The sequence below is a fragment of the Pinus tabuliformis genome, chromosome 2_1, assembly GCF_031772625.1.
Source record: "Pinus tabuliformis cultivar Carrire ecotype Pingquan chromosome 2_1, CPIR1, whole genome shotgun sequence".
In the NCBI taxonomy this organism is placed as follows: domain Eukaryota; kingdom Viridiplantae; phylum Streptophyta; class Pinopsida; order Pinales; family Pinaceae; genus Pinus; species Pinus tabuliformis.
This window is the reverse complement of record NC_142299.1, coordinates 540515302-540540895: the sequence shown is the minus strand read 5'-3', so window position 1 is coordinate 540540895 and position 25594 is coordinate 540515302. Positions and strand designations below refer to the sequence as shown.

Sequence of the window (25594 nt, the reverse complement as noted above, 5' to 3'; positions counted from 1 at the left end):
AATAAATAAATAAATAACTGAAAAATAAAAAATAAAAAATTATAAAATAAAGCAAAAACCCTAAAATAATAAAATAATAATATTTTGAGTGAATGCATGTAAAATATCATTTTTTAATAAATCGACGGATGAGATTAAGAGATGTCTTGATTCTCATCAACGGTCGAGATCATTTCGACATGGATCACTCGAACTAGCCGTTGGGATTTTTTCCTTTAAATAGGGTCTTAGGGGGTCATTTCAGAGATATTGGATCTGTGAGTCTTGTACTGAAGAAGCTCTCTTGTAATCTGTTTCTGGTTAATAAAAGAAGACTTTGGGGTCCAAATCTAGCTGGTGTTACTCTCTGGAAGTGTTGTGAGCTGTTTTATTTTCTGCATATTTTATTTTTCAGCCATTAATAATAGCTTATTGTAGAGTATTGTGAGCACAGGTATCTTGTTCACTTGCTAGGGTTTGAGTGGTGTTAGGGTTTCTGAAGTAATGGCAGGTATCTCCATTACTTTTTGAGATCTAGCAGCATTTTTTCCCTCTTTACTGATGGTTGAAGTGAGCTGTGCAGGAAACCCTTATCGAAGAAGATTAGCGGGTGTTTGGGGAAGTTCTCGGCTGAACCAGCCAACTCCCGCAAGCATTTTTTGCTGAGCCCAGTTGGATTTGATCCTGGGTCTATCATTCAGTTTATTTTTCCTAATTTGCATGAGAGATTTTCTGAAGTTCTTCGTAGTGAAAATCTGAAATTTTTTTCTGAAAATATTTCTGTTCTTATTGTTGAATCTGGCTGTCAAAAGGGGCCAAGATCTGTAAATTAATCAGCTGATTTAACGATTCAACTTTTGCTTTATATACAGGTTTAATTAGGGTTTTCAGTTTTGGTTTTATGTATATATCATTTTTGGGTGATCTGGTCTATTTCAGGTTGCAGGATTGTTGAAGTTTTCCAAAGCCCCTCATCCATACCCTATTTCGCCAGTAACTACAGTCCTTCCACGCTCAGGGGATCAAGCTGCCTGCAAAACCCTTGCTGCTGCATATACGGGCCGGAATCATTGACAGGCCAATCAGGAAAGAGAAACATTAACGCATTTTACCGATTGCTGCCATCACGTGAGCCTGTCACTGATATTTTTGGCGTGAATACCCGTCGAAAACAGAGATAAATTGATACTCTGGGTTTCATATCGTATGCGAGGCTCCATCATCGCATTCCCTGTGGATTTAAGCTGCAGAAAGTCGATATAAACACGCTGTTGTCGATGGTATCCGCAAACAGAGTTTCTCAGGGTTGCGATTCTGTCATTTTAGCTGCTGCCGACTGTGCATTCATCATTGTCTCCACGATTTGCTGCATATTCAACTCTGAAAACCGTTAACGGGTCAGGATACGTGCTGGGCATCATTGCAGCTGTGCATCGACTGGATAAAAGGGGAAAACGTAAAACCGATTTAAGTTAATTTTAGATAAATGCTCAAAAGCCCGGTTTCAAACGACGTGTTTCCAGCCAAAAACTCTCAAAAAACGAGTTTCTCCCTTCAGTTGTCGGATCACATTGCTCAGGGCGTATGTACACACGGTGGTCCATCAACGCATAGTTTCTCAATGTTGTTAGCAGCCTCCACGCACACGTCTGTTTGACCTGCGTACAAACAAGCAAGACGCACTGTAAGTATACACGAGCCAGGTAATACGTTGGGTGAATCTTTCGATTTAGCAAATGCAATTTGAAGTTTTGGCTTAGTCGTTTCTTTTATACAATCGTTGAAATTGCAATACCCGTGAGTAAATTCGATATGCGTAAACCTTTAGGGTTTGAGTTCTTTTTATATTTGAATTAATTTTGTTTAATGATCTTTACGTAGGTTAATTTTGGTTCTAGATTTTAATTTAGTTTAAAGTTTTATTTTTATATAGTTAGATTTCATTTAAATATAAATTTAAAAAAATAGTGTTTATATTATGGTTTAGGATTTTGTTAGGTTTTATTTTATTTAGATTTTAATTTAGTTTTAATTTTACTTAAAAAATAAATAAATAAATTTTCTTTATTCTTGTTAGACTTTAGTTTAAGTTTAACTTTTTGGATTTTTAGGATTCTTTTTTCTTTAGGATTTTAGTTTAGTTATAAAAAAAATATATATATATATATATATATATTGGGAAATATTTGTGCCAGTTGAAGTCTTGGCTCGGGGATTTGCCGTGTTTGCAAAATATCTTTTTTTGCTGAGGCTAAATTTTTGATGTGGGATTAATGTTTATCATTTGCATATGGTTAAATGTGCTTGAATGATCATTTAAAAAAAAATTAGCTACATAAATGTGGTATCTGGTTAGCGTTTAAAATCATTTTTATCTTTTAAAGCCTTAATCGCTGGATCTTCGTTTAAGCATCTTCTCTCATTTTGGTAATCATTGTGGTTTTATTGGATATCTTGCATCGTTCAAGTTAAACTTTGATGATTGCTCCTAACGAGTTCATATTTCTGCAATATCTAATAATTTATCGTTTAAACATTAACTTCACAAGGCACTGGTCTTTTAACTTCTAAATCCATTTAGTGCTTATCATATCGTGTCTCCCAACCAACTGGTTGACAGTTGGTCTTCGTCATATCATAGGGTCTACCCCCCTTAGCCGCGGGAGACAGGCTTAAACGGAGAAATCAGGGATCAGGGTGAAAGTCCCTGGTCTGAGCATTGTCGTGTCAATCTGCGCGACAACACACCTTATATCATGGTGTTCATGTGTGTGGCTTATGTGTGATGATCTGTTCTATTTTACTGCACCTGTTTACTGTTAATATGGTTGATAATGTTCTAATGCACTCATTAAGGATCAACTAACTGAATCATAAGAAGTTGTGGAAGTAGCATATATGAATCTGAATATGGAAATGAAAAAGTTTTATTGATGTGATAACACTGATTCACCCCCCCTCTCAGTGTTATTTCCAACAATTGGTATCAGAGCAGGTCCTTTGGTAGAAGCTTGATCGCTTGAAGGAGATCTGTGGATCAATGGGAAAGAAGCTTAAGAAGAAAGCACCTAAGAAGAAGAAGACATCTCAGAAAGTCTATGACAGTGGGAGCATCGATTAGGGATTATGTGGAAGAAGCACTTCAGGTTCAGAATCACTTCAGAATGAAGATGAACAAGATATATCAGGTATGAATTTGTTATCCTCTGGTGATACAGGTATCTATCCATTTGGAAAAGATGAAAGTGATAACGAAACAACTGAATTTGTTCTTATGGGTGAGCAAGAAAGATATCAAATAGAGGCAAAATTCAAAAGTCTTACAGACAAAATTAGAGATCAACAAGATCTATTGAACAAAAGGGAATGTGCCTTCAAAGAAGAAGCTACCAAACTAAAAGCTCAACTAGAGGAAGGAAACAAGGTAAGGAAGTTATTCAAGGACAAATATCAAAAGTTGCAGGATGAAGTAACATCTCTAAGAGATGAAGTCAGTGAGAAGAGCACAACAATCAAGAAACTCAGAGATAGATCCAGTTACTATGAAAGTCTTGAAGCTACGATCCTCTTGCTGAAGGAAGATCTTGAAGAATCAAAGAAGCAGAATAACAAACTTCTCCAAGCTCATGAAAACCAAGAAAATGAAGTCCTCAATCTAAGACATCAGTTGGAAGAAGAAAGAAAAGTTGAAGAAAACATGAAGCAGCATCGTGAAAAGGAAGAGCATCTTCAGGTTGAGGTAACTATTCTAAAGGATAAATTAGAGGAAAAGGATAAGCTTTTACGATTTCAAGATAGTACTAAAGTCTTGGATGATATTCTTAATAGTCAAAGGTCTCCTGCTATCAAAACTGGTCTTGGTTTTCATGAATCTATTGAAGGTGAATCTAGTTCACAAAGTAAGACAAGGGACTCTACTGCAAAATCTGAAATGCTCAATAAGGAGATGAAAGGTCAATCTCATCATCAACCAAGGAAAGGAATTCTTCAAAGAAAATCTTTTACTCCTCTTATGAATAATGTTGAATGTTATGTATGTCATAATCTTGGACATGTTGCAGCCAGATGTAGAAGAAGAAGGGTTCAAGACCATCATGCAAAAAGATCATCACATTCAAGGTACTTTAATGGATATTGCTTTGCTTGCAATATGTTTGGTCACAGAGCTGTTGATTGCTATAGAAGAAATATGAGACATGTAAGATGTTACACATGTAACAAGCTTGGACATATAGCTAAGGAATGCAAGAACAAAGTATGGGCACCATACCAAAAGGAGAAAACATCATCATCACACTTGAAGATGTGGAAGAAGAAAGAAGTACAGTCAGAAAGAGGCAGCACAGCACAACATACAGACATAACAGAATCAGAGGGAGCTGGAAGTGTAAAACTTCAGTGTCCTAAATCTCATACGCAAGTTTCTTAAAGAGAAGTCACGTATATTCGCGAGTTGGTTGTGGCATAGTCGCGTATATGATTGTTTGAGGAAAGGCAGTAGGGACAGGTTCAGGAAAAGGATCAGTTATGATTCGGTTTATTATTTGCGCTGTTTGATAATGGTTAGAATTTGTTGATGATGTGTGGAAATGACTTGATGGTTAGAAGTGTTTTGTTTCTAAGTTGATAATGATGATGTCTTGATACTTCTTGCTGATATGCATGATCAGATCTGACAGTAAACAAGATGGCACAGGTTTAGGGGGAGCATATGCTTTTAATGCATTGTTGGCATTATGGTTAATAGTCCTTGGTGATGATGCTTATATGGATAAATGATTCATCTTGATATGATATGGTTATGAGTTGTTCAGATGATTCTTGGGGTTACATAGTTGATATTTACATCAGATTTGTGGTTGATTCTCTAATGGTGCTTTCATGGTGATCTTCATAAGGATAAGGAGAAGTACATAGCTTGAATTCACATCTTCTTTACTTGATGATGAGTCACTCATATGCTGTTGTCGTCATATGCATAAAGATCATATATTACAGTTATGATGCAGGATTCCTATTGTTCTTGGCACATATATGGATGAGGATTGTTGGCTGGATACATGGATGATTATTCAAAGGTGCATTGTTGGAGACATGATGATGATGAGTTCTTCCTATATGATAATAGGTTGTTTCGTACATATGTTGATTGATGCAGATATTCCCAATTGATGATACTTGGTTCATGCAGATCTGGATGGCTATGGTGTTTCTCACATATGATAGAATGTGAATGATTTTGTATATACAAAATTCTATTCGAAAGGATGAGTTGATACGGACATACCTTGATGATTCATGCACTAATACAAGTTGCTGGTCTAGTTGCTGTTGGCAGATGCTATGGAGCAGATCATACAGTGTTGTTGCTGATGTTTATCATGATTGGTCTCTGTTATAAATGTCATGTATATCATTCGATGTAAAGGTCATATCAAGACTCATGATGTAATAGTGTGTCTCTATCTATTGTAGTCATTTGATGAGATCTCTTCAGGTCATGTAACGGCCTATGTTGGTTTCCCCACTATGCCTGGGATGAATGATGTTATTCCCTTATGTTATCATATGTAAACTTTTGGTATATCACCATTGTGATGGGAGATAGATGTATGTATGAGTCTTTGGTGATAGGAAGGTCATTTATGATGTATAGAGTCATGTTCTTCTTGTAGAACATCTTTTTGCGGACCTTGCTTACAGTCAGGGGGAGCATGAACAAGCATATTTCAGCAGAGCAGAGATTTCGGCATGTTCTCAGAAAGAGCATGGACAGATTGGTGCACCATGGCATATACAAAGGGGGAGCTCATTCAGAGATTTCAACAGGTACTCAGGGGGAGTATGGACAGCAAAGGAAGAGAACTTGGTTCGCCCTTTACCCTTGATGTCAAAGGGGGAGAGTGATCTGGTATTGTTGTCATCAAGTCCAAAGGGGGAGATTGTTGACATTATGATGCATGTGTTGTACTTGATGGCAACCAACTCGTAGAAGATCAACTCACTTATATATATCTAGATGAATCTACGGAAGAGATATCAGATGTGACAGAGTGCATGGGATGCCGGACAACTCAAAGGAATCAGATGACAGTTCTCAGGTTAGCTTTGCCATCAAGTCCAAAGGGGGAGATTGTTGGCATTATGAGACAAGTGTTGTCCTTGATGGCAAATCACACAGATGATAAATTATAGTGCAGCAAAGTTATGTTCAAGTTCACGCACTTTCATGCAGAGAAAAGTTTCCTTCATATAGAGAAAAGTTCACGCACTTTCATGCAGAGAAAAGTTTCTTTCATATAGAGAAATGTTCACGCACTTTCATGTAGAGAAAAGTTTCTTTCATGTAGAGAAAAGTTCACGCACTTTCATGAAGATAAAAGTTTCTTTCATGTAGAAAAAGTCCACGCACTTTCATGAAGACAAGAGTTTCTTTCATATAGAGAAAAGTTCACGCACTTTCATGCAGAGAAAAGTTCCCTTCATGCAAGAGAAAAGTTCACGCACTTTCGTGGTTGTTTCATGGTATTAGTCCGACAGTTTTTGATCCTATGGTTTTGGTCCGTGGTATTGCATCCAAAAGTGTTGATCCCAAGTAATGGGTCTATGGTATTGCGTTATTATGGTTTTGGACCGCGGTATTGTGAAAGGCCTAAGGCTATAAAAGAGGAAGGAGATCATTTGGCAAGGCATCTTCTAATTAATTGAATATCTGATAAAGTGCTAGATCTGGAATACGGTGATTGGGTTATGGTGCAGATCTAGATCTGAATAAAGAAGGAACCTGAGCTTTATAAGGCGGATCTACTGATGGGTCGAGATCTCTTTGGCGCATGATCAGATCTGTAGATCTGATAGTCTGGGGTATGCTTGAAGACTGAAAAACTATCTATACCCGCAGGACCGCAGGTGCGACGCAGTGCAGGTGCGGATACCCGCAAAGCAGAAGAGTGTGCAGGTGCGGATCTAGCCGCAGGACCGCAGGAGCGACACGGTGCAGGTGCGGATACCCGCAGAGCAGAAGAGTGCGCAGGTGCGGATCTAGCCGCAGGAGCGACACGGTGCAGGTGCGGATACCCGCAGAGCAGAAGAGTGCGCAAGCGCGGATGTAGCCGCAGGACCGCAGGTGCGACACGGTGCAGGTGCGGATACCCGTAGAGCAGAAGCAGCACAGGGTTCTGGGTGCATAATTGATGTCTGGTTACTGGTATTGAGTTTTGATAACAGCATGATTATGTTTAGCTTCAGTATTGATGGTTGAATGGATCAAGTTCTTAATGACTTATCTTTATGTGATCTGATGGACTAGATCTGGTTGATAACTCACATATTATCCTTATAGATGTATTGATCTGGTGTTTGGGTGATTCAGAAGATTGATTGATTATGTGCTTCAATGATATTAATGGGTCCAATATGAAAATTGGATGAAAAGTGGCCTTTCAGGTTATGTGTTGTGCTTCAGGAGTATCCAGTATGAAAATGTATGAAACGTGGTACCCGGAGGAGAGAAGATTGTAGGGCGGCACCTACGTACTAGTATCTTAGCTAGTACAAGAGCTAAGGAGGTGGTAGCTCCCTTCCAGTAACAGTTGAAAACTTTGGAGCATTGTAGCAGATAGCAGCCTACGTACTAGTAAATGGATCGGCTAGTACAAGAACTATGGGGGTTGTAGCTCCCTTCCATGAGAAACTGGAGAATGAGAGAGGGTTGTAGCTCTCTGAAGGTAGAAGCCTGCGTACTGGTATAAGACTGCACCAGTACAGAAATATTGTAAAAGGATTTTCTTATTAAGAAGAAGATTGAGATGACTTGCAGCAAGTGGTTTTCTCCCACATTGGGTTTCCACCTTATATCATGGTGTTCATGTGTGTGGCTTATGTGTGATGATTTGTTCTATTTTACTGCACCTGTTTACTGTTAATATGGTTGATAATGTTCTAATGCACTCATTAAGGATCAACAAACTGAATCATAAGAAGTTGTGGAAGTAGCATATATGAATCTGAATATGGAAATGAGAAAGTTTTATTGATGTGATAATACTGATTCACCTCCCCCCCCTCTCAGTATTATTTCCAACAATTAGAAGGAAGTAGCTCTTAGTAACCTCATTGAAAGCATAAGTGGTACTTATGGTTGAAAGAAAGTCATCTAGCATGATAGAAGGAATTCACCATACATCATCATCATGAGAAAGGAGCTTCTGCCGAATGAGGATAATCTAGATCCTCTATTGGAATCTTCATTGGAAGGTTCACCTCTCTTGAAGGAAGCAAGTGTCTCACTGAGAATTCCACCTTGTATGGGATTCATTGTTTAGAAGGATGATGGTATGGTGACAAAGGAATGCAACATGTCAATATGATTTAAGTACTCTAAATCAAGAAAAAGAAGCTACTGAAGGAAGCCTAGATGACCAAAAGAAGGAAAGAGATATGTATGCATGTATTTAATTGAGTCATGTCGTCATATAGTTGCATGGGTAAATGCTCTATCTCATGAGCATGATCAAAGAAAAGGGATCTCCTCCTTTGGAAAGATGCATGAAGGCATGGTTCACATACTGACTAGATGAAATTAACATAATATGTCCGCATATGGAATATGAGGTGGTTGACAAAGATGATGGAACTATGGATGGAAGTTCCTAGGGAGCAATATGTGAAGAAAGAAAGGAGATCGTGGAAGATGTAACTATGGTCACATAGAAAAGGAAATCAACATCCAATAACCAGAAGACTTGGCCATGACATCTCCATAGAGAGAGCATGAAGGCCCTGATAATGTTTGTAAAGGAAGACCCTTCACATTGAATATATTGGAGATGTGTCAATATGTATGCAGGATGTTGAAGTTGCAACAAGAGGATGTCATGATGAAGAGCCATCACAAAAGGTAATTTTGATTTGATGTTAATTTTTTATTTTTGAACAATATCTGGATGGGGTGATACAGGGATACCAAAAGAGAGTTGTGAATGTCACCTACAACTAGTACTCATGTGGAAGGATGGAAGATCCTAAAGGAAACATGATGTGGAAAAGGTAGTTGTATGAAGAAAAAGCCAAATATGGACTAGTAGATCAATTTCCAATTAAAGAAAGAATGACATGACTGACATGGTTCGTGAATGAAAGTGATGGTATTGATTTGGGGTAGCATCGGATGTGCTCTAGCCACGAAAATTGGTGGAGAAGCTAAAGCACATGAGATCTCCAAGACCCAGAAATGGTTTGGGAAGATTCTAAACAGTTTGAGAGATATCAAAATAATTAATATTTTTAATGGAATTCCTAAGTCTAAACTTAGGGAAAAAAAAAAAATATTAATGGGTATTAATATAAAAACTGTGTTACAAGGGTCCAAAAGTCATGGATCAAGCCAAATCTAATCTTATTCATTGATTAGAGAATTAATCTCGGTCGTTGATGGACCAACGAGAAAAGTATAAGAGGAGGCTTGAGGGTCAGTTGGAGAACACACCGAGAGAGATCAAGAACTCGATTTTCTGGGGCAGGGTTTGCTGAGGAAATTGAGTGAAGTGATCTGAGTTGTAGCTGAGGGGCAGTGAATACATAGCAGAGAGGCAAAGTTAGTACCAAAAGCATCAGCGCAAAAGCCGGGAGAGGGTTGACGCAGAGCCAACTAGAGGCCACGCAGAGGCAGCCAAGAGCTGTGCAGAGCCTGAGGAGGGCCAGCGTGTGAGACGCAGAGGCTCCAGAGGCTAACATAGAGCCCCGAGAGGCCGACGCTAGGCTAGATAGGCAGACACTGTGTTGACACTGAGCCAGAGAGGCTGGCGCAGACCCTAGATGCAGCTCTAGGAGATTTCGTGGGAAGGATTGGAGCTAGAAAGTTGGATAGGGTGACGCAGTCCCTATCAAGGTGACGCAGAGCAGCAGAAGCTGCATTGTTGCTGTGGGATCGTTCATCCGGTGATTTAGCCGTAATATCTGTCTCCGACTGAGAGGTACTACTGCCAAGGGCATTCTCTGTTGGGTGATCCATTTCTAGCACCCTGGTTGTATTCTGAAACTGCATAATAATAAAACCCTCTGAATCGTTGCACCGGTTTTCCCGCATTGGGCTTTTCCAGGGACATTAGTCCAAAAACAACAGTGTCACTTGTGTGCTTGTTTGTTTCAGTTTATGATCTGTATGTGTTGATACTGTACATGTATTTATTTTCAGTATTTACCTGGTAAATAACTTGTTAACTAACTGAACAAGTAGGAAGAATTAAATCAGATAGTACAGAAAGAATTTCTAACGGATAGACTAAGAAATTCCAACAGATGGATGGTCAAAACCCTACAAAGAAGTCCCAAGAGTTGAAGGTCCCATAATGATAAAGATAATATTCATGACATCAAAAGGAGGAGCTCTTCTAATAGCTAATAGTGCCATGATCTCCACCAAAGAGTTGTTGTTGGAAAACAAGTCCCTCGTTAAGAGGGAGCTTGGAGGAAAATCCTTGATTAAAAGGGAGCTTGAACAAGTTCTGAGATGAGAGGAGAGATAGACACGTCATTCTTGTCTTCACTTTGGGAAGAAAAAATGGAGGATTGGGTAAGCATCTGGCATCCGACACTCTTTGAGGATGTGGTAGGGAATCCAATATAAGAGTAGTCGTAGAGGACCGATATTCTTTGAGGATTGGGAATCCAAGATAAGAATAGTATTGGAAGGACATACCCTGTGAACACCTGGGTGGGGTATGTTCCTTGAGAGATGATGATGATAGTGTCTATAAATAATTGGTCTCACCAGCATTATGCTTTGATCTTGTGGAGAGATAGAGTTGTTAGTCAAGGCCTTGCTATGTGACAGTGTTGGATGATATGATGCTAAATAGATAGGTTACCAATCCGACTCTTCATATGAGAATTCTTCAGATTGAGAATGTCTAAGTACCTTGTATGGATTATGAATACCTCCCTAGTTAAGAGGAAGTGTTGAAATATGTAACTAGGTTTGGTCTTCATAATGACATATGTAATCATGATTTTATGTATTTTATGTAATAAGAAAAATAAATTTATTATTGTTGTTCTTGTGGCATGGGTTTCATGCTCAAGAGAAATTTATTTTATAGGTCAAGCTCCCATTGGGAGCTTCTAGGACTTATGAGTCATTGTCATGTATGAAAGACCCATTTGGGCATGTTACATATTGTGAAAAGAATTTATTTGAGTCAAAGAACCCTCCAAGACCAAGTCATAATGCAAAGAACAAGTCGGCCAACACAAGCATCAAGTCGACCTAGAGACAATTACAAGTCGACCTAAAACATGGATGAGAAGCCTATATAGAGGAGACTTTGAAGTTTGAACTCACTTTGAAGACACACTTTACTCACTCAAGTTCGATCACAAGGAAGAGAAATGTGAAAATTCCGAAGTCTGGAATCCTACTGCAGCAACTGATATTATCTCTTCTATTTGTTAAATAAATTAAACAAATTATTTGCAGTTTCTTACGGCAAATATCGAAATAAATACACTACAACCTTCACAAATTAAATACCGTGGATAAATAAATGCAAGGAAAATCAAACAAATGCTAACACACATATAAGCACATTAACACAGTTATTTTTGGACAATTGTCCCAGGAAAAACCCAATGCGGGAAAACCGGTGCAGCAGATGAGGGTTTCTTTATGATTCTTCAGCAATAATTCATGTACAAGACATCGAACAACAACTAATAGAGAAAGAACACTGACAGAAATTTAGCAATAAATTTCTCACTCTCCACAATGATTCTCTGACCCCAAAACAAACCCTTTGCCCTTACCCTGGTCTCACTACGTCATCCTCTGTGCAGTGACTGCGCAGTTCCCTGATGAACTGCGTTCTCTCTCACGCTGGCCCTTCTATAATTTATCCTACACTCTTGGACTACTGCTAATGACCTCTCTCTCTCTCCCCTGCGACTCACCCTCTGGCTCTATCTTCTCTTGCTGAACGTCAGCCACTAAGAAAATCGATTTTCCTGGGCAACTGAGTATCTGCACTGGTGCATTCTCCATCTACCCATCGACTTCTTCTTATAATCTTCTGTTGGAACACCAACAGCCAAGATTAAAACATAATCGATGGCCTAGATTAATTCTATGTCGATCCGTGTGGGTTTCTAAATGATTCTCACCACATCTCAATTAACACTGATTAATTAACCATATTCCCTAAGTTTAGACTTAGGAAACAATTAAAAAATTAGTTAATAATCTAATTGAGACACTTCTAGGTGGAATTTCCAAAAACGATTTCTGGGTTTTGAAGAACTCATCCATTCTAACCTCTCCACAAAGTTTTGTGGCTAAAACACATCCGATGCTACAAAAACTAACAAGAAAAAGTGCGAAAAAGAGAAGGATGAAGGAAGAAGAGTAAGGACGAAATTTCTGCTTTTGTTTTTGGGTTGTTTCTCTCCACACGTGCGAGGAAACTAGGGCACTTCCTATTGCAGCAAATCAGAAGTACAGTCACCTCAAGAAGGCCGAAACAAGACAAGGAAAAGGTCTATCTTGCAAGATGAAATCACAAAGAGACTAGCTCAAGTCAAACGAAGGAGAAGAAGAGCTAAAATTGCCCTAATCCTGTCACACGTGCAAAAGGTAGAGTCAACTACAGGAGGCCAAGAACTGCAATAAGAGAGGCCAAATATTTCAGACTAGTGTTGCAGGGCCGAAGGTTGAAAACGAAGGAGAGATTGCAGCAGCATCAGGAAGAGGTTGACTTTGACTTAAGGCAAGTTTGACTTGGTCTTGGAGGAGTTTTTGGTCAAGGGTCTAGGTCTTGGAATTCTTCAATTTAAGATTCTATAAAAAGCAGAATTCTTGTGGGTTTTTCCTCTCAGAGTTGGAGAGGTTTTGGCCCTGGCTGATCGTCCATATCTTGTGTCCTTTGTCTTATTGTTCTTTATGGTTTAGTAGTTGTTTGATGAAGAAAAACACTATTAATAAACAAGAAAAAGAAGAAGCTAATTAAGTGAAGTAAAAATATATCACAAACAGTTATCAAAGCAAGAGAAATCATCCTATGTTGCTGCCCCTAGATTTCTCAACAAGTTATAAGGTTGAAAATATGTCAAATTATATCGCCCAGTAAGGCTCAGTACATGCAAAAATTTCAGCAAAGGTACATACTAAAACACTAAGAATTCTAATGTGTAACCAACACAAGTTGTTCACTATTCCCTGTTAAAACACTAAGAATCCTGATGTCTAACCAACACAAGCTGTTCACCAACCTCCATATTAATCGCTTATAATCTTCAGTTATATTGTCCCTTTCACTTTTCACTCTTGTTTGTGATGACACGCTGTTCCATACTCCATATTACTGGCTAATTATCTTCACTTTCATTTCCCTTGCCTCTCATAATTGGAGACTTTCTATATAGTATTATTTTACTATTTTATATCACATTAGTATTTTTCTAGGTAGGGAAATATTGCTTATAGAGTACCGTCACCCCTTTGGTTAAGGTTTCACGTTATCATTAGCATATTTATGTCATCAAAATCATCCCATATTTACAACTGACTTTATCCATACCCATTTATGGAGTTTTGAACTCAGGGCTTGGATTTAATACAAGCCTAATCACCTCACTACTTATCATTACAGCACATTTCCATGCTCTGAATTAGTGTGTGTTTTTAACTAAATGTGAATCTTGTTTTCAATTTAAATCATGGCTAAATGATAGGTATTTATCAGAATAAAAAAATTTCAATAACAGTCAAATTTCGCTAACATAATTGGATTTCAAGGGTTCATTTTATAAGGCGGCTAATGTTTGAAACTTGTGGTAGTCACGAGAAAACACAAAAAATCCAGCCACGTTAAATGTTGGTGTGGCCAAGGCCAAATGCGATCCCCAAATGATTATGACAGGCTTAGATACCTTTCAATCACCGTTTCTTAGACCACAGACTAATCCCACAAATCACATATACATTAACAATCAAAAAAAATCTTCAAAGAACATATCACTTGCTCTGAATAATATCAAATTGTGAAAAAAAAATAAGTAATGACAACGTTATATTAAATTAGTACGATTTATGAATGTTTAGATTACAATGCTATGTAATTATTATTATTATAAACCACATACCTCATGAGTATTGAGTTCTTTCTGCCATTCCTCCCTATCCCACAGGTCAACACCCATGTCCCCCCAGTACTGACCCACCTTGAGGTCGGTATGAATTTCTAAATAATTGGCTTGCTGCATAAATTACAACGACAATAAGAATTTAAGCACGAGGAGATATTTCAAATCCAGCAAAACTGCTAAAGCAGTTCAAACAACATAAGATTTCTATCATCACCTTACCTGCTGCACCAAAACAACAGTCGGCACCAAGAAAACTGCATAGTTATTTTGCGGTTTCCTTAATAAATGGGCGTAAGACTTTATCAGCATGACTGCTATTAAGGTCTTCCCTGCCCCTGTCTCGAGAAATGCTATTATATTTTCTTCTTCTGCCCTATGAAAGACTTCCAGCTGATACCTGTTCCACAATAGATATCATTTGCAACTCTCTTGAGAAGAGAATGAAAACTTGGGAGCTGTAAAATAGATAAAGATATTAATGATAGTGTAGCATCAAAATGTTCATCCTAGATATGAGGAAAAAAAAGGTTAATTAGAAAATTTACAAAATAATAATATTATTAGAAATGTTAAAAATTATTATAATTACAATTACTATTGATTACTATTTACAAATGTGTACCAATTTATTATAGTTATTTCAAAAAAAACGCCACCAATTAAAGGCTGATAATCCAAATACCTCCTGTGTTTTGGGTCACTACCTATGTCTTTATATTCCAGGAAGCCAAACTCTTAGCCCCAATCAAAATCAACAAGCAGTTTTTAGCATGAATAGCATCCACAAGAAAGTCCATGTCCATTACAGTCATCATTGAGACTTAAGTCTACCACCATTGAAGTCACATGCTACGTTATAGCATTTAGTTTTAGTTCTATAAATGAAACGAGATATTACCCTTTATTGCAGTTTAACACCTTATCTAAGAGGGAAACAAACAAACAAAAAATTATAAAAAAAAAGTACTAAAACATGAATTAATTAAATAAATTTAGATTTTTTATTAATTTTGTAAGAAAAATTATATTTGTAATTGTAAATGGCTAGTAATATTAAATGTTAATTATTGTTATTAATTGAATTTAATTTAAGTGATTGAGAGGAATGATGATTATCTTCTTTACTTAAAACTAATTTCAACAAATAATATAATATATTCTTAACAAATATATTATCAATTTTTTTAAAAGATACCAGCAAATTTTCTAAGTAACTATTTTCTTTAAATATAAATAAATAAATATATACAGAACTCTGCAGAATTTGGACTGCTACCAAAAACCTAGCTGTTGATCTCCAGGTGTCTCCCTCACTGCTCTTCCTATGGCAAACGTCAGCAGAGGGAGTGGATCTGCATCCTACAGCAAAGATGTTTCCAGCTATGACAACAAGAGACAACCTTCTACTGTGTTACCCACCATCCATGCGTGGTATCCATAGGAGAATTTTTTTCTCCTAGATAGTCCTCTGCTGGCAGCCAGCAGCCACTAGATAGCTTGAAGTGTGATATTCTCCGCCACCTAATCCAGCCATGTGGTCCCTCACCCATTTGTTATGATCATATGTTTGAAGGTGGGTCTTCCAACACCCCAAAGGTTGTTGATTTCTGGTAGCATCGGATGTGCTCTAAGTCTCAAATTTGCAGGGAGGCTTAGATGCATGCATTCTCCAATACCCAGAAATCGTTTTGGGAAATTCCACCCGGAGACAGTTATATTAAAATAATTAATTATTTTTAATGGGTCCCTAAGTCTAAACTTAGGAAATTAAAATAATTAATGGGTATTAATCTAAACTGTGGGTGAAAGTTCTAGAAGAAGGCAGAGATCAAGTCAATATGATCCTAGCCATTGATTAGAATCTAATATAGGTCGTTGATTGATCAGCGAGAGGATTATAAGAAGAGGCTTGATGAGCACTTGGAGAATACATCGAGTGAAGATCAGAAGATCGAATTTCTGAAGCAGAGTAGCTACAGGAGAGAAATTCGAAGTGATCTTTTACAGTGAGGGGCAGGGAAGGTTCCGGTTGGAGATTTCTCCTGATCCGGGAATACTCAGCAGAGAAGACAGAGAGAGATCTGGGAGAGACAGCGTAGAAGCTAAGCTAGCCAGCGTAGACTGACGCAAAGGCAACACAGAGCCTTGAGGAGGTCCGTAATTTTGCTGTAGGAATCGATTTCAGAAGTCGGAAGCCGGGGTGTGAGACCAGGAGGTGAAAATCGAAGTTCCTGAGCAAAAAATCGATCAACAAAAGGGGTGATGCTATCCCTAGAGGCTGTGATGTTGGGCTGACGCAGTGACTGCGCAAAGGCAGCCAGGGGCAGTCCGTTCAATGGCTAGATCAGCCAGGATCTCCAGTGATACTGTGAGGTAATCTCACTTATCTCTCTATCAGTGATATTCTCTGTATTGGATAGCCAGCAAGGCATCTAGAGATTGTATTTAGAAAACTACTACTTAATAATAAAATCCTCAACTGCTGCTCCGATTTTCCCACACTGGGCTTTTCTGGGGACATTTTGTCCAAAAACAACTGTGTAGATGTGTTGTATTTCTTTCTTGCTCAGTTTCTTGTTTCTGCACCAAATATAAACGATGAAGGTTGCAGTGTATTACTTTCGGTGTTTACTGTAGGAAACAGTAAATAATTTGTTCAAGTAATTAACAAATAGGAGAAACGTAAACAGTTGCTACAGTAGAAATTTGGGCATCCAAATTTTCACAAAGGTATGGCTTTTCATTATGTAGTTGGGTATTTTTGTTTACTTATCATGGATATTTTTGGGCATGGATTAGTGGGGGGGATTCGGCAAAAAGAGTGGACTAGGTTTGTACTCTTGTCTCCTCTGCCCAATTTGATGGTTAACCTTGTATCCTAATCTCATGGATCTCCTTTATTGGCTACTAGCTTTAGGGATGGCACTACGTGGAAAAACCCATTTTTGGTTGCGTGCTCCCGCTTCCCGACACCATATACATCACCTCTCATCCGCTTATTACAACCCCATTCATCACTTTTCCTATCTCAGTCCACATTTGCCCATTGGGCCCACAAGGAGTTGGCTTCCCCCTTGTCCACACCTTGGGTCGGGCTTGGAACGATGCCCCGGAGGTTGATGCAGCTAAAAGAAAAGAAAAAACATATTTTGGCCACTCTCAACAAGAAATGTACCATAAAATTCAAAATATGGTTGGGACATACATATTTAGCACGTGGGTAAAAGTCAATCATGAACTCTACCCCTATCATTATGGCCATCACCCTGGTTCCTAGGGTCCCTCATATTGACCCCTTTCATGATTAAGGAATCCATGATTGTCCCAAAACCTGGTCGGCGATGAGCTACCCCACCTTAAGGGGGTAATCACTGCTATATTCTACACATCATGCTCTCATCCCCGAGAGCCCCGAGCAGTTATGAAGAAAAAAATCAATCAAAGGCAAAAGGCATATGAAGAAAGGGGGAAAAACAAAGGTCGAGGTAACTCATGCACCACGATTTCTCCCTCCTACACTCATATAACCAAGTGTGGCCTTCTCCCATTATAGCTACCCTTGTACTGTGGCATGTGGCATGGAGCCTTCCCCTGACACCCACTCCATTCCATCATTATATCACATGCCACCTACCACTTGATGGATGTACCATGGACATGTCAACCCCTTTAAAGGCTGAAACTACCTAATAGAATCCTTGGTTAACTCTTTTATTAAGTTTGGAGACACCTATACATGCCAAAGCCCACAATGGAAGGGCATGCCACTATCAAGTGTCCACTATCAAGGGCTCAGATTAATTCCCTCTCGATAAGTGAGATTTTCTAGATGATTCACACCTTATCTCAATTAATTCTGATTAATTAACCCCTTTTCCTAAGTTTAGACTTAGGAAATAATAAAAAATAGACTAATAATCTAATTGAGACACTTCTAGGTGGAATTTCCAAAAACGATTTCTAGGTTATGAAGAACTCCAGTGTTTTAGCCTCTCCACAAAGTTTCGAGACTAGAACACCTCTGATGCTATAGAAACTAACACTCCCTCTTAGCGAGGAAGGTGTTCTCTCTAGTGCTGCACACTCTGCCACAACACTCTGCCTTTGTACCACCATTTGTTACGATGTTGATGTCTAGCCACTGCCTACCAACCACTACGCAAATCTGATGTTGCATTTGTGTTGCAACTTGCTGCTGACACTGCCATACTGCTACCAACCCTACATCTGCACTGCAACTCCCTCTCATCTATTGCTACTGCTACTGCAACCACTGCAACTGAGAAGTATCCTCAATACTGAATCAATTGTGTTCAATATGATGCATCTATCTCCCGAGTCCTGACTGCTACTAGCTAATGCACTATCCACCAAGGAATTTGCACTGCGCTCCTTTGTACCTGAATGCTACTACTCTGCAACTCTAATTGTGGAATTTGACTGCATCACTGACACTGATCCATCCTACTACTGAATACTATGGGATCTCGTACCAAGGTAGTGATCCATGAAGAGGACACCTCAAGGATCCTACCCAAACTTTTGTAGTTCTTGACTACAGCTCCATGTCGCCCCACCTCACTCGTAGAGGTATAGCTGCGAACATAGCAAACTCTTCCTCCAACCTAGAGGACAACTTGCCTATCTCTATGAACGTTGTTGCCTGGTCCTACTTCTCCTACTTGTTCTTCTTCCTGAGAGGACACTGCATACTGTAGTGGTCGAACTCACCACATATGAAGCACTTTACCTTTGACAGGTCCTTCTTCTTCTTTTCCCCTTGCCCCTGACTGGGACCCTTTAATGTTAGGACCACATTCTCCTCTTCCTTCTCACTCTTCACATCCTTGTTGTTGTTACCGCTGATGGTACTCTTTACTAGAGCTCGCCTCAACTCCTGTTGTAGATCAGCCCACATCCTGTCCCATCCAGACAAAGTGTCTCTGCCTAATATGCTTTGGACAAACACTTGCCAGTCCTCTGAGACACTGTTCAGTGCCAATCGTACAAGCTTTGTGAGTCGGGGCGCCTCACCAACAGCTGCTAGCTGATCTTGAACCTCCTGAATCCAAGTGAGGAAAGGATCTATACCCTTGCCCTTCTACATCCTGATGCCCCTCAGCTTCTCATGGAGAAACATCTTTCGTTGCTCAGAAGAACTCTGATATAGCGTGGAGAGAGCATCCCACATCTCTTTGGCAGTGTTCTTGCTAGATATATGTGAGACTATATGATCTCAGACTCCATCCAAGATCATTCGCTTTTCCTTAGCCATCTCTTTTTTGTACGCCTTTCACTGATCAACATCCTAGGAAACTACTACCACATTATTTACATAGGCTTTCAGGCCATATTCATCTAGAAGGAAGGGCATCCTAACTTTCCATATGACATAGTTGGAGGCTCCCTCCAACCTATCCTGATCTCTAAGCCCAGTTGTGGCCATCTCGAATTTGGTTTGGAAACTCCCTCTTCCTCTGCTCGGTTTTCACTCTGCTGCTTGCACTCTCTTATGGAATGCGCAATCCTGCTAGCTGCTACTGCCACCTGCAACTGGCAAAATCGGATTTCTTGGCTAGAAACACTCTGAGAGAAATATCACTCTACGTGTGAAATTTCTCTTCCTCTTCCTCTCAAATCTACTCAACGATTCTACTGCACTGCTTTCCGAAAATACTTCCTGGCTCTACCTCTACCTATTGGAGTCCTGCTCTGAGCAAATTGAACTCTTCTTACCTGACGTAATTGGAAGTTCAAAGTTGATCAGTGATTGTCATTAATGTTTACCCAAGCAACACTAGTGGCTACCCCGATCTTGCATGGGCTTTTTGACTTGACAACTTACTATATTCTGAGTCAAGGATCTTCTAGATGGATTCTACTCGTCGAGATGTTTCCGTTGATATATGGCATGCCAAGTAATTCTTCACGGTTTGAGAGATATTCATGTTTGACGTCAGTAACCCCAGTTAGTGGGTTAAAACCCTATGGGGTTGTGGCATGGCACTCATAATTGGTTGTGGTCATTGAATAGTCAATAATTAATAATAAAAAAATTGCTCCTAAAACCCCTCCAACGTTCACTTGTTGAGGACCCTCTCAACTCAAGACATTCATATAAATAATGACCTTCATATCCTCCTCTTGTAGGGATTTTGTGGCTTCAAACAGGTCATCGTGGCATTTTCGCTATAACTTTTTTTTGTGAAGCTTCAGAAGCTGAAACTAAACCCATTTGAGTCGAAATCTTGATGAACCTCGTGACCGAATTTCAAATCTTGGTTCGCTATATTTTCGGAGATATGATCCGAGGAAGTTAGGGTTTTTGCAGGCTCCCGAATTCCATGTCAAACAGGCGACGTTGGGAAAATCGTCATAACTTTCTCTTTGAGAATTGGATTCAAAATTCATAAAGTGTCACAGAAATAGGATGGACTGTAGTTTGTTGAGTAGCATTTTCAGGGCCGAAGGTCGCAACAGTGACACGTGGCACTTCGTACAAGTTCGCTCTATTGAACTAGTCTATAATCAGGTCATCGTGGGAGATTGGGCATAACTCTTTCTTGAAGAATCCAATCTTGATCAGACATGTGGGGTTGGAAAAAGGACTCAGAGGGCTATCATAGGATAGAAATTCAGACCCTGGAAATCCGAAATTACATAGATACAACAGATTCAATCTCGAGCTCCTAGAAGGCAAGAAAAAGCATGCATTCAAGGATCACTGCAGTAAAGACCACACATCAACAGTCAAGGGTAAGTCTCCTATAGCAAGTTATGTATGATTAGTGTTTACATTTAAATTGAGTATCATCTCTGACATATGTTTTTGCAGGACAACGTAAGTATATAGAATGTCTCGGTTATATCTCTATGTCTCTATATGTCACAATTAGTTTTTCGAATGTCCTATTCTTGATACAACACATTTTATGCTACAAATTTTTAATGCTACACCAAGTTTGCTAAATCTATATGATGTTGTAAGTTCATGTTACTTGTCTTGTCATAGTTGATAGAATGGTCTCTGTTGTTGTACTTAGAACTTGGTCCATCACAAGTCTAGGGTCTGTCATCAGTTTTTATTGTATATATCTTTACGTTAGTTTTGGATATAGTCTTACATAGAGTCCAGGCCTATATCAAGAGTGGGAGTCTTCGTCGACTGCTGCAACAAGTCAACAACAAAAGTGACAAGAACACTTCACGTACACATTGTAATTTTAATTTGTATTTATTCATTATTATGCACTTAAATTTGTTTTGCAAGAAGAGGTAAGTTGAAGAGCATTTTGTTTTGTTTTGAGATTGGTTTCGCAGGGCAAATTTTGCATGCAAGTAGAAGAAAATTCAAGCACAACTTCAAGCAAGAATTCAAGAGTAGAAGCATCAAATCAAAGGAAGCATTACAGCGGGACATCCTTTGAAGACATGACAGCCATCCGTATATTGTGAAGAAGTGTCAAGGCCAAGAGTCATCATTATAAAGTTGTAAAAGAGTCATTTGTAAAAGTGTCATCATTGGAAGAGTCATTATTGTAAAAGAGTCAATCTGCCTAGAGTCAAAAAGGCATTATTGGGAGGTATAGGACCCTTTGTTGGGATGATGTCATGGTTGGGTTGCAGGTGATAGTGTGATTGGGTGTTCGGTCAAAATCATTGTAAATCATATTGTATCGTGGAATGTTGTCCCTGGTACGGGAATCCACACTCTTGTCTCATTTCAGTCATTATAGGGTGGCAGGGAGATGTTAAGCTGGTGCATGAAGTTGCCTATAGGTTGGAGCCTGTGAACACTTCAGGGTGGTAGGTTGGTCTAGGATGTTGGGGCATCCATTCAGTTGACTACTGAAGAAACCGGGGTGTTGGGGCTGGAGAAGAATGCTTTTCTAGAATTCTAGGAAGTTGTCGCTTTCATTTCAGTTGGAGATGAAGATTAAAGAATTTATTAGAAAAATGTTCTGTGGTTTTTGACCCGGAGGGGGTTTTCCACCTAAAATTCTTATGTCTACTGTGTTCTTTTATTTACTGTTATTACTACATAAACATTAATAATAATTGAAGATTAACTAATGCTCTAAAAAGATTTAAAAGTGTTAATTGCTAAGGAATATTGATTCACCCCCCCTCTCAGTATTTCCAACAATTGGTATCAGAGCTTGGTTCCTTCAGTAACAGCTTAACCGCTGGAAGTCAGTTTTCAGAGCATAGAGATGGGAAAGTCAAAGAAGCAGGTTACAAGGATTTCAAAGGAAGGTACAGGTACAACAAAATCTGAAGAAAGTGAGTATTGTGTACCAACCCCTGATTTTGATGCAGATAATTACTGGATATGGGAATCCAAGATGGAAGTACATTTGCAGGCACATGGAGTATGGGAATCAATTGTTTCTGGAATCACATCTACTGACAAAGTGAAAAGGTACAATTCAAAGGCCATGAATGTAATTTTGAATGTTTTGCCAAATTCTGTGAAAACAAAAGTTGGTCAATGTTCAACAGCTAAAGCTCTTTGGGAAAAGCTTCATAATCTCTATTCAACAAAGCAATCAGGTCAAGATGTTATTGAAAATTCGGATCCTTATGATTATGATGAAGAAATGGGAGAAATGAGTAAAATGGAGTTTCAAAATCAAGTCATCAAGGTGATAAAGGAACTCAAAAGTCAAAAGGAAAAGACGAGACTTTTGGAAGCAGAATTGAAAATAGCAAAAGAACTCATCAAAGAAAATGAAGAGTCTGAGAAGATGATTAGTAGTCTTAGAACTTAATTGGAAGAAATCAAGAATACAACGACACGAGACCTCAAGAGACAAGTCCAACAGAAGCAACAAGAACTCAACACAGCATTTGCAAAGATTAGCAAGATCACACAATAGATGCAGGAAGCAGAAATTGAAAGGAAGGAATCTGATCAAAGATACATATCCGTTGTTTACCAAAAGCAAAAGGAATTAGAAACATCTTCAGTAGAAATATGCAGGGTCAAGATTGAAAATGAAAAGCAAAAGGAACAGATACAGGTTCTCAACAGAGAAGTAGAGAAGACCACTCTTCTCAAGCTACAGGTTGAGGAGGCAAAAAAAGGAAGGAAGATCTTGAAAAGATGGTTTCAAGAAGATCTTGCTCAAAAGCAAGAAGAACTTGATGCAACCCGTGATGAGATCAACAAACTCAAGGGATCAGAAAAGAACACTTACAAGATAAGACAGATGAAAAAGCAAAAATGAAGGCAATTAAAGATGGTAAAGCTCCAGTTGATGAAGGTACAAGCTCCACATCTTCACAGAATGATTCTAAGAAGGAAGTTGATCAAAGTGAAAAGCCAAAGAAGAATGTTGCAACTCCAAAGAACAAGACCAAAGCAATCAAGAACAAAGGACCACAACAAACTACAACATCGCCCCCAAAGAAGAATGAAAAATCTTCCAGGTATGTTTGTTTATTTAATGGTTATTGTTTTTCATGCACTAACTATGGACATATGGCCAAGGATTGTTAGGTTATTGACAACTACAACTATCAAGGACCATCGCATCAAAATGAACCATTCAAGTACGCACATTTATTTAATGGTTATTCCTTTTTATGTGCTAACTATGGAGATATGTCTAGGGATTGTGAATTTTTTGACAGGTACAATCATTATCTGCAAAACCTTAGAAGCAAGTTTGCAGGATCACGAGACAGGTTCCACGATGATTTTGTCAGAAGAGAATACGTGTTAGATGGGCCAAACATTGAATGTTTCTAATGCCATAACTATGGCCATAGCGCTAGCGGTTGCAGATATCAGATGGAATCACCTATGGACAACATTGAATGCTTCAAGTGTCATAACTATGGGCACATGGCTCGAGATTGCAGGAATAAGAAGGTCTAGAAAAGGAGACAAAGCAGATAACAAGGTTTCAGCAGTAATGCTTTTAGGATTTGTAAAAGCAAAAGGTCATGAGGAATTAGCAGTTGCTTCAGATAATGACTCAAGTCAAGATGGCCCGTTAGGTCACTCACTATTTTGAACAATCTGGCTTGCTGACTCCTTAATGTTTGTAGAGGAGGAGTTTATGCAGCAGTATATGGCACAAGTCTACAATTGACAATAACGTAGTTTGAACAAGATGGCAGTTTCATTACAGGTTCAAGGGGAGAAAAACAGTTGAAGGACAAGAAGTTACCAGGAACAAGGCAAGATTAGTCTGCAAAGGATATGCATAGATTGAAGGAATCGATTTTGAAGAAACATTTGCTCCCGTTCCCAGAATGGAAGCTATCAGGATGTTTCTCGCTTATGCTTGCTTGAGAAAAATCAAGGTCTACCAAATGGATGTTAAGTTAGCTTTTTTAAATGGTGAATTGGAGGAAGAAGTTTACATTGAACAACCCGAAGGTTTTCTGCTCTCTGACAAAGAAGACTATGTCTACAGATTAAAGAAGGCTCTATATGGTCTCAAGCAAGCTCTTAGTGCTTGGTATGCTCGTCTTGACAAATATCTACATCCACAGGGATTCAAGAAAGGAAGTGCTGACAACAATCGTTATGTGAAAGTGGATCGAGATAACCTAACAATTATCAAAGTATATGTGGATGATATAATCTTTGGAAGCAGTGATGACAGATTAAGTAAAGACTTTGCCACAAAAATGCAAAGTGAGTTTGAAATGTCTATGATTGGCGAACTGACATACTTTTTAGGGCTTTAGATTTCTCAGCAGGATAAAGGAATATTCATATATCAAACCAAGTACATCAAAGAAATGCTCAAGAAATTCCAGATGGAAGATTGCAAGCCAGTCCTTACCCCCATGGTAACATGTTGCAAGTTAAGCTTAGAAAATTCGTCAAAGGATGTGGACCAAAGGTTGTATAGATCCATGATTGGTAGTCTCTTATATGTGACAACCTCCCAGCCTGATGTGATGTAGGCAGTTGGACAAGTAGCAAGATTCCAAGCAGCACCAAAAGAATCTCATATTATTGTCGTCAAAAGAATTCTTCGGTATCTTAAGGGCACAACAGAATATGGTCTATGGTATCCCAAAGGAAATGATCTGGTCATCCAAGCTTATACAGATGCAGATTGGGCAGGAAGTGTTGATGATCGTAAGAGTACCAATGGAGCAGCATTCTATCTAGGTGGTTGTCTTGTTTCATGGTTAAGTAAAAAGAAATCTTCAATCTCGTTATCCACAACAGAAGCAGAATATGTCGCGACAGCAGCTTGTTGTACTCAAGTTCTTTGGATGAAGCAAACTTTGCAAGATCTTCAAGTCAAGTTCGATGAGCCTATTCCCATCTTTTGCAATAACACCAGCGCCATCAATATCTCCAAGAATCCTTTGCTGCATTCCAAAACAAAGCACACTCCGATTAAATATCATTTCATCAGGGAGCAGGTCACTGAAAAGAATTTCAAGCTTGAATATGTTGGCACAAAGGAACAAACTGCTGACATCTTTACAAAACCATTACCTCATG

General features: G+C 38.8%; 1 protein-coding gene across 4 annotated transcripts in view; it reads right to left on the bottom strand.

The window, feature by feature from the left end:
• DCL2 (dicer-like 2) overlaps nt 1–25594 on the bottom strand; it is a 538569-nt gene that overhangs the window by 469802 nt on the left and 43173 nt on the right. For all 4 annotated transcript variants that reach the window (XM_089402947.1, XM_089402946.1, XM_089402944.1 and 1 more), the window contains exons 2-3: nt 14335–14512; nt 14113–14226 (exon numbers count right to left, since the gene is read on the bottom strand). In XM_089402947.1, the coding sequence (XP_089259073.1) occupies nt 14113–14226; nt 14335–14512 (292 nt within the window). The remainder of the gene's footprint in view (nt 1–14112; nt 14227–14334; nt 14513–25594) is intronic.